Source organism: Lontra canadensis, unplaced genomic scaffold (assembly GCF_010015895.1).
Source record: "Lontra canadensis isolate GAN:19392208 unplaced genomic scaffold, GSC_riverotter_1.0 scaffold228, whole genome shotgun sequence".
Taxonomy (NCBI): Eukaryota; Metazoa; Chordata; class Mammalia; order Carnivora; family Mustelidae; genus Lontra; species Lontra canadensis.
The window spans coordinates 450,508-459,734 of record NW_022631222.1 but is presented as its reverse complement, the minus strand read 5'-3'; the positions used below and the strand labels follow the sequence as shown (position 1 = coordinate 459,734).

Here is a 9,227-nt window from a genome sequence, read left to right as displayed (position 1 = left end):
CAGCTCAGGTCATGATCTCAGGGTCCTGGGATCGAGCCCCGCATAGGTCTCTCTGCTCAGCAGGGAGCCTGCTTCCCCCCCCTCCTTTCTCTGCCTGCCTCTCTGCCTACTTGTGATCTTCTCTCTCTGTCAAATAAATGAATAAAATCTTTAAAAAAAAAAAAAAAAGAACAGCCACACATTACAGTGATGACATGGTCCCCCAACACGGCCCCTCAGAGATGCAGGGAGATGCAGTGGCCTGAAGCCTCGCTCTTGCCCTTGAGTCGCCATAGCCGGCACCCTCCCTCTCTGACCCCACCTCAGACTTGCTATGAGTGTGACCCTTGACAGAGTCACTTCCCTCTCCCACCTGTGGGGCCTTGCCAGTGTGAGAGCTGACAAGGCCAGTTAGGGTGCCAAGGAAATTCTGGGTATTCTAGGTGAAGTCTCCAGAATCAGAGTAATTTAAATGATGTTTAATAAAAGGATTGGCCACGTTACACATTGTGCAATAATAATGGCCCTGCACAACTCCAGTGAAATCTTGCCATCCTCTGTGGTTGGGAGCTGGGTGCTTGGGTGGTTCTGTGCTCGCTGGTCTTTTCAGGCTTCAGTGTGGGTTCTGCTGCCCTCTGTAGCCTTGGCCTCGGCTGTTTCAGGAGCGTGAGCTCTCCGTGGGTTTCAGTAGTTACATGGACCCTCTGAAGTCTGCTGAAGGTTAAACCGGACAGAATATAGCACAGTTCTCCTTTGGGTGCAGTGGGAAGCTAACTATCACCAATTTGAGAATACAGACCTGAGTCTTCCAGATTGTCTCTGCGCGGAAGCTCGAGCCAAACCGGAATTTGGCTGTCAGAAATCAAACGAGGGGGTTCTTTGTAAACCCTGCATTTAGTTGCAGATGCAGGGACCAAGGAGGCTGGATGCCTTGTGTGCCCAAGTTGTAGGCTCTCTGTAACCTCGGAGTCTTGTGTGTCTGGTAATGGCCCCGTAGTGCTCAGCAGTCACACCAGCCCTGTCTTGGCTTTATCCCATGGCAGCTGCACAGAGCCAACCTGGGGTTGAGGTTGGCCCAGTCCCAACACTCCGAGGAGGTTCATCGGCTGCAGGAGCAGATGCAGGGGCTGGTGCCTCGGGACCATGTGGCTGAGCTGCAGCAGCTGCTAGAAGAGGAACGGCAGGTGGCTGGGCGGTTCCGCGAGGAGTGCCTTCTCCAGAAGGAAAAGGGGAGGCAGCTGGAGACACAGTGGGTGAGTGGGGACAAAGGCCCCTGCTCATGGTGATGGCGGTGGTGAGGTTGGATCACTGGTCACTTGGCTGAAAACTGCCATCCCAACTCCTAGAGGTCTGCTTGTACGGCAGCCACAGGATCCAATTTTTCACTCTGAACAATGTGGGACTTTCTTGTCTACCAGAGATGGACCAGAGAGGGGCGGCACACACCCACTCAGGGAGTGATGAGCCTGCTGACCCAAAAGGTCCCTCCTGCATGGGGGCTGCACACGTCTGTGATAGGCCACATGACCACACACTCAAGCTGTGGACGGGGCCAAAAATGTGATGCAGATGCATGAGTGAAGCTGAGGGCAACATTCCCACCCGTGGAGCCCTGTGGGAGTTCTCCTGATTTCAAAGGAAAGCCAGAAACTAGGTTTTTACACGAACATATCCAATTTCCAAATGATGCATCTGATTAAAAAAAAATCTTAAACCATTTTGCTGAATGAAAAAAGCTACCCACAGGCACACAAGGACTGTAGAAGTTATATACTGGATGCATATGGATCTAGCTGTCAGAGGTACAGAAATGAGCACACACAGCAAAAGCCTGTGCTCTCCTGAAGCCTTAGTGAGGTGGGGTGGAGACAAACGAGAACACGAGTCATGAGGACAGCATGTCAGATGGTGGTGAACTGATGAGTGCTATGGAGTGGGATGCTTTGCAGTTTTAAACAGCGGGCTGGAGAAGGTGTTCCTAATGTGTTCCTAATGAGCCAAGACCTGAAGATGTTGAGGGAGCAAGCCTTCCACTTACTGTGGAAGAGTGCTTGAGAGGTAGCAGGAGCCACATGTGCCAAGGCCCTGAGGTGGGTGTGTACTTGGCATATTTGAGGATGAGAGGGAAGCAGGAGGAGGGTGGTGGGATGGGAGGCCAATGAGGAGTGACACATCTGGGGACCCTGGCTGTGTACCAGGCACCACACTAGGCATCTAGAGACCTCGATAGAAACAGAGCTGCTCCCTTAAAGGGGAGCAGGACACTGGCTGCAGAGGTCAGGATCCAGGCTCCACCACCTCCCAGCTGAGTGAGCTTCGGCAGCTACTTACCCTGTCTTTCCTTCAGTTTCTTTGTAAACGACGGATGCCAGTGGGTCCCCACCTCAGAGCATTGCTGTGCGGCATCCTCGAGTTGGCACGTCTGACATGCTTGAATAGTTTGCCCTGTGTGCACTCTGAGTCAGTGTTTAAAAGGCTGAGAAAACTCCCTCCTGAAATATTCATGAGCAAACACTGGGGCGGGGGGGTAGGTGGTGTGCAGGTAGGAGCCAGAGATCAGGGACGGGGGGATCTCCATGAGGAAGAAATTGGAGCAAGACTCTAAAGGTGGGTAAGAGTTGATGTTTGTGAAGCATAAATTCTGTTGAAGAATAATCTTCCAGCCTTCCAACCATGTACAAAAATGTTAAGCGGAAGATAAGCTCAGCCATGATAGAATATTGACAAAGCAAAGAAGTTTAATCAGAAGTCGTTTAGAATTACTCAGTAACACGTTTGGGGAAATACATTGGAGTCATTTATGATAAATTCTTAGGAAAGCAGTCCACTAATTCTCTTCGAACTACAAAGAGTGGTGTCAGCTCTTGGCTCGTGGCAGAACATTCACAAACGTTTCTCTGTGCAGATGAAAGGTTATCTCCAGCCACTCCCAGATTTGTAGGTTTTAGCTAATTTCCATTCTAAAGTAACTAAGCCTGATATGATTCTTTTTGAAACGTAAACTGCTGGTCTGTAACCTTTTATGGCAGGAAGAACATGAAAAAGAGCTTAAAGACACGGAAGAGCAGGTAGAAGAGATGGGAATGGTTCTGAAGAATATGGAAATGCTCCTACAAGAAAAAGTGGCTGAGCTGAAAGAGCAGGTCAGTGATGGGCATCTGTTATTACCACATGTACTTTCTGAACTTTTTCCGTCTATGGGTATTTAAGTAGCTGTTCCAGGGTGAGACCATCCTCATAGAATGCAGAGAGAGCCCCAGGTTTGTTTAGAACCACTGAACCTGGAACTCCATCTAAACTTTAAGAATCTGAACATACAGATTTTTTCGGAAGATGAACAGTTAAAAGCAATCAATAGAGAAACTGATTTTGTTAAATATATATTTATAAATTATATTTGTACATTGTTTTGAGAATTGTTTTGTTTGAGGGGTGTTTACATAATCTCAGAAAGGACATTCATTTGTTCATTTGTTCAGTCATTGGCCAGATATTTACCAAGCACCTGTCATGTATCCCAGCATTTATTGTTCTGAGAAGACCCTGAGATGGGCCCTCATGGGCCTTACATTCTAGAGGTAGAGACAGACAATAATAAGAGAAATGACCTCAGGTTGTGAGAAATGCTCGCTCTGAAGAAGAGATGGTGGTGGATGGGAAGTGGTGGGGATGGTTGGGAACCACTCTTTTTAGACGTGGTAGGAGCAGACACCCAGTGACAGCATGGAGGGTCTGCCTGTGCCCGCCAAGCTGAGGCCAGGTTGGCTTTTTGGAAGGGATAAATGCTCATTGGGCGGGACTTTCCCATGCAGTGTAGGGCTGACTGCCTGTAGCACCTCCAGTCAGTGGGACAGTCATAAAAATGCACCCACATGTCTCCATGTGTGCTGGGGGACATGCCAGAACCCCGACGAGGAGGGCATCCAGGCAGAGGTGCAGTGTAGGCAAATGTCCTTAGATGGAACCAAGCATAGTATGTCAGCAGGCCATCAAGGAGGTTGTTGTAGCTGATGGGTAGGCAGGACTCCCTCAAGGTCAGGAGTTTGCTTTTATTTTAGTTGCAGTTAGAAGCCATCAGAAGATTTTAAGCAAGAGTATGATATGAACTATATATTTTTAAATAAATCACTCTGGGGGAGAAAGGAAAAATTTGGGTTACTATAGGGAGCAAAGACCAAAAAAAGAAGGCCAGAGCTGTTGTGTTCGATGAAAGTTTTATAGTCCAATTCAGCCGGCAAGGTTCAGTGGTAAGAACTGGCAGCCAAGCAGCCAGCACAGAGGGTGCTAGAAACAGGAGACACAGGGAAAAGTCTTAACCAAACACCAGCAGAGTTCTATTCAGAGCTGGGAGAAATTGTGAGAATCTGTAGAAATATTTTTATTACAGTAATCAAGTATGTTTAGAGAGCTCCTGAACTAAGCCCAAATAGGATGAAACATTCGTGTCACCTCTTGTTCCCTGGGAGGTAGAAGGTCCCAGGGGGTCACATCCCCCTCCTTGACCATCTTCCTGGCTTTGCAGCTTCCTCTCTGCCATCCTCTGACTCCCTAGCTGTGTCCCTGGCCAAGTGTCACAGACTCTCAGTGATCCCCACCCCTCACCTGACAGTCATTCTCTTGCAGGCACCCTCAGTTTGCTTCCTCTGATCTGGCAAATCCTCAATCCTGGTGAAATCCTGTTGCTCCTGCACCCCTGCCCCTGTGAGGTCCCATCTGCAGCCCTGCACCGCCCCCCAACCCCCGCCCAGAACTAGCCTGTGCTCTGGCCCCGCGAACCAGCCACCTGTGTCTGTGCATGTGCCACAGTGCCCAGCCCTTCCCTTCTCAGGGGCCTGCACTGCCCCCCCAACCCAAAGCTTAGGGAGCCTTGGCCCTGCCTCTGCTCCTCTTTACTGAAGAACCTGCAAAGGATTGTCTGCACAATCTCACCTGTTCCCCCTTTTGTTCCCCCACACCGCTGGCTCAGGTCCCAAGTCTGGGGGTTGTGATCGAGGCCCCCACTGTGTCCCCAGTGAGCCCGTCAGTTCAGCCTTTGGAAGGGATGCAGAATCCAGCCTCTTCTTGCCTCACCAGCTACCACTCCCACCTTCATTCTCTGAGCCCTACAATGTCCTTGTGACCTCTTGTGCTCTATTCTTGGCGCAGGAGTGGCAGCAATGCTTTCCCAGTGTGATAAGGTGCTGGCCCTCTCCTCGGAGTACAAGGCAGAATTCCTATGGGGCCTCCAAGGCTCTGTGGGTCTAGTCCCCTCCTCTCAGTGCCTGCCTAGTGAGTGTGGCAGCTCTAACCTCCTCTCAGTGAGCCTCCTACTGCCCTGCCCCCCAGCCACAGGCCTCTGGCCATCCCTACTAACCCCCTAGCCTGGCCAGCCTCTGGGCCTTTGCACCTGCTCCTCCCTTTGCCTGGAACGTTCACACCGGGACAGCCTCAATGCTCCTTTCCCTGCCTTATTCAGATCTCTGTTCACACCAACAGAGAAGCCTTCCCTGTTCACCCCAACAAAAGTAGGAACTCCCTCCTCAGTTGTCTGTCCCCTCCCAGTGAAACCAGTAACCAGAGTGTTAACTAGGACTATTAAGTACAACTGTAACTTTTCACCCAGACCTTTATTTATTTATTTATTTATTTATTTATTGCCTGTAAACATCTGACTCTTTTCCTTGGGGGAAACAGGTTTCAGTATTGCCCTCCTGTCTCCGTCTGCTCCTCCTTGTTTGGCTCTCTCTCTTTTCCTTGCCATGCACCCTATGCTCTGTTTATCTTTGCTGCATATCAGGCAGGCAGACTTGGGTTTGGTTACACAGCTTTTCCTTAGCACTTGACGTGCCTCCGCACCACATATTTGTTTCTGGTCTGTCTGCTTCTCTCAGAATATGTGCTCCTGAGAGCAGGGCTGTTGTGAGGCACTGGCACTACTTGTTGAATGAATGAATGCAGTTTTGACTTCCAAAGCCCAAGTCCAGGCCACATGAGCCTTTATAACTAGAGTAGCCTTGGGTCCCCATTGCTGTGGCTATGGTGTGTGGTGACCAGCCTACACACCCAGGGCTTTGAGGGTGGACGCAATGCTGGGATACGCCCTGGCTAACGTGGTGGGTCTGCGAGCACACTGAGATGAACCAGAATGACATGTTTTATGTTATGCTGGATTGTCCTTTTTGAGTTTGGTGATTGTGGTCTTTTTACATCTTCATTTCATGGTAAAATCTACTATCAAAAAATTGACTTCAATTTTCTCTATCACATAATTCATCAGATTCTCAATTTCCTCTTTCACTCCAAGGTAACAAAAATTGTCATTCTACTCAATGTTTGTCTCAAATGCATAAGAGCCCCTAATCTGTGGTCTAAACATGTGGGGGGGTGGGGGGGAAGGCCAAGCTGTGACGCAGCGTTTCTGCATGAGAGTCGCAGAAAAGTATAGTTCTCTTTCCTCTCTAGTTCGAAAAGAACACAAAGTTTGATTTGCTGCTCAAGGAGCTCTATGTGGAAAATGCTCACCTGATGAAGGCACTTCAGGTCACCGAAGAGAAGCTACAAGGTGCTCAGAAGAAAAACCACATCTTGGAAGAAAAAGTTAGAGCTCTCAACAGACTCATCAGTAAGATTGCTTCAGCTTCTCTCTCTGTGTAAAGGCTGCTTGTTTTCCTGGAATTCATTTTGAAAGAACATCTTTTAAATTAAGCCACCATAGTGCCATAACTTTCTATGGTTCATTGGCTGTGCACCGGGCATAGCAGGTTTCTAATTCTTTCATTGTTCACCTCACACACATTTAAAAATGTCTGTTGTGCCAGATGCTCAGAAAATAGACATGCTGGAAAAAACTACATTTTTATTAGTGGTCCTGGGTAATTTCTGTAGGTAAAATTCCCAGTTTTGCTACCAGTGGGTGAAACAGATTATGCCAGCTTTCAGCAAAGAAAGACTAAAAGAAAATGGTAAAATCAATTTCAGTGTTGTACTTTTGACCTTGGCTGCAGAGAGTAAAATGAAAAATAAGTGCTCTGGATACTTTCACCCTTTCACTGTTACTGCTTTGGGCTTAGATCATTAGCATTCTCGATTTGGGTCTATACAGACATTCTAGAAGGACTACTCAATATGACTATCCACCCTTCTCCACCACAGGAAGATGTTTGGGGAGTGCCTATTTTATGTCTGTGGACTCAGGGATGATAGTATTTACTGTGAATGCAATCTTGTCCTCAATGAAATGTTATCACACTGGAAATTGTATTATATATGTAAAGAAGAAAAACTATAGTTTTATATCCAAAATATATGTAAGTTATGGTCATTTGGTTTATGAGAACAAACTATGAAAAGTACTATGAAGAGTCACTGTATTTACAAAAACTCTTTTCTATTAAAATTGTTTTAACTTCTAGGTTTAACTTTTTTTTGAAGATTTTATTTATTTGACAATGAGAGAGTGAGAGAGCATAAGCAGGGGGAGCAGCAGAGGGAGAGGGAGAAGCAGGCTCCTCTCTGAGCAGGAAGCCTGACATGGGGCTCAATCCCAGGACCCCGGGACCATGACCTGAGCTGAAGGCAGACGCTTAACTGACTGAGCCACCCCAAGTGCCCCTAAGTCTAACTTTTTTTATTAAATATTTCAAACAAATAGAAAAATAGTTTTGTAAGAAACACTCCTATACCCATCAATTAGATGTATTAACGTTTTTTAAAAAGGTATTAAAATCCTTCTGTTACATTATAGATAGAGTTGTAGACCCTGCTCTGTTGCTCTCAATCTCCTTCCCCTTCCCGGAGGCAGCCACTACCCTGAATCTGCTCTACTTCATCCCCTTCTGTCTGTACATTTACTATCTGTGCATAAGAAGAACCTTAAAGCCCTGTGGAAGACACTGATTAATGATTAATGTAATATAGCCCCAGTAAAAATGCAAGTGGGCATTCCCTGCCCCAGTTGACCCCTTGTCCCTGAATCGGACAGTTCTAAAGTTTACATGTACAGCTTGATAAGCGAATAATAGGGAAAACTGGAAAAAGAAGAGCAATGAATGGGAGCTAGTTCTACTAGTTATTAAAAACTCTCAAAGTTTAGGTTACATGGCTATATACATTTGTGTACATTTGTCAAAACTCATCAAATGGGACACTTCTTCACTCACTGTGGGCTTCTGGCTGGGACTAGAGTAACAAGGAGATTGGAGGGGTGCCTGGGTGGCTCAGTAGGTTAAAGCCTCTGCCTTCGGCTCAGGTTATGGTTCCAGGGTCCTAGGATCGAGCCCCACATTGGGCTCTCTGCTCAGCAGGGAGCCTGCTTCCCTTCCTCTCTCTCTCTCTGCCTGCCTCTCTGCCTGATTGTGATCTCTGTCTGTTAAATAAATAAATAAAATCTTAAAACAAACAAACAAACAAACAAACAAAAAAACCCAAGGAGATTGGATTAGTAGTCCTGAACAATACTATCAAACAACTGACATTTAGAACCCAACAACAGTTGAAGTACACTGGAACATTTACCAGGATAGACCATATTCTGGGCCTTGAAAAAAGCCACAAAAAAAAAAAAAAAAATCAAAAGGATTTAAGTCATACAAAGTATATTCTTTGACCAAAAAGGAATTAAATTAGAAATCAAGACCAGAATAATTATCTCGGGAATCCCCAAATATTTGGGAACAATAATTGACTGTTAAATAATCCATGCACCGAGTAAGAAATCAGAGGAAAACTTAGAAAATATTTTGAAAATGAAAACAAATAAACCAAATTTGTGGGGTGGAGCTAAAGCATTACTTAGGGGAAGATTCATGGCACTAAATTCTTGTATTAGAAAAAAGGTCTCAAATCAATGACCTGAGCTTCCACCTTAAATAACTAGAAAAAGAAGAGCAAATGAAACCCAAAGTAAGCAGAAGAAAGGAAATCACAGTAGAAGTCAAGGAATGGAATAGGAAACCTCATGCTAGGAGCTAAGCCTAGCCCTGGAGCCTGTTTTTGTAAATAGTTTGATTGGCGCAGCCACATGCATTCACTTCTGTACTGTCAATGCTGCTTTTGTGCTCAGCATTAGAAACTGCGTGGCCCACAAAGTCTAAAACACAGAAAGTTTGTTGACTCCTGCAACAGAAAACGGGGAAAAAAAAAAAGCCAATGAAACCAAAGGTTGGTTCTTTGATAATATTGATGAAGTTGATAAACATTTAGCCAGAATAATCAGGATAAAGAAAAAAAATTTACCAATATCAGGAATCAGAGAGGTGACATCACTGCAG

At 46.1% G+C, this 9,227-nt stretch overlaps 1 protein-coding gene across 2 annotated transcripts in view; it reads left to right on the top strand.

Moving 5' to 3' along the window:
* Nucleotides 1-7,369, top strand: part of NINL (ninein like) — a 156,933-nt gene extending 149,564 nt beyond the window's left edge. For both annotated transcript variants that reach the window (XM_032849436.1, XM_032849435.1), the window contains 3 exons: nt 1,023-1,232; nt 3,009-3,122; nt 6,421-7,369. In XM_032849436.1, the coding sequence (XP_032705327.1) occupies nt 1,023-1,232; nt 3,009-3,122; nt 6,421-6,612 (516 nt within the window). In that variant the 3' untranslated portion in view covers nt 6,613-7,369. The remainder of the gene's footprint in view (nt 1-1,022; nt 1,233-3,008; nt 3,123-6,420) is intronic.
* Nucleotides 7,370-9,227: the final 1,858 nt, after the last annotated feature.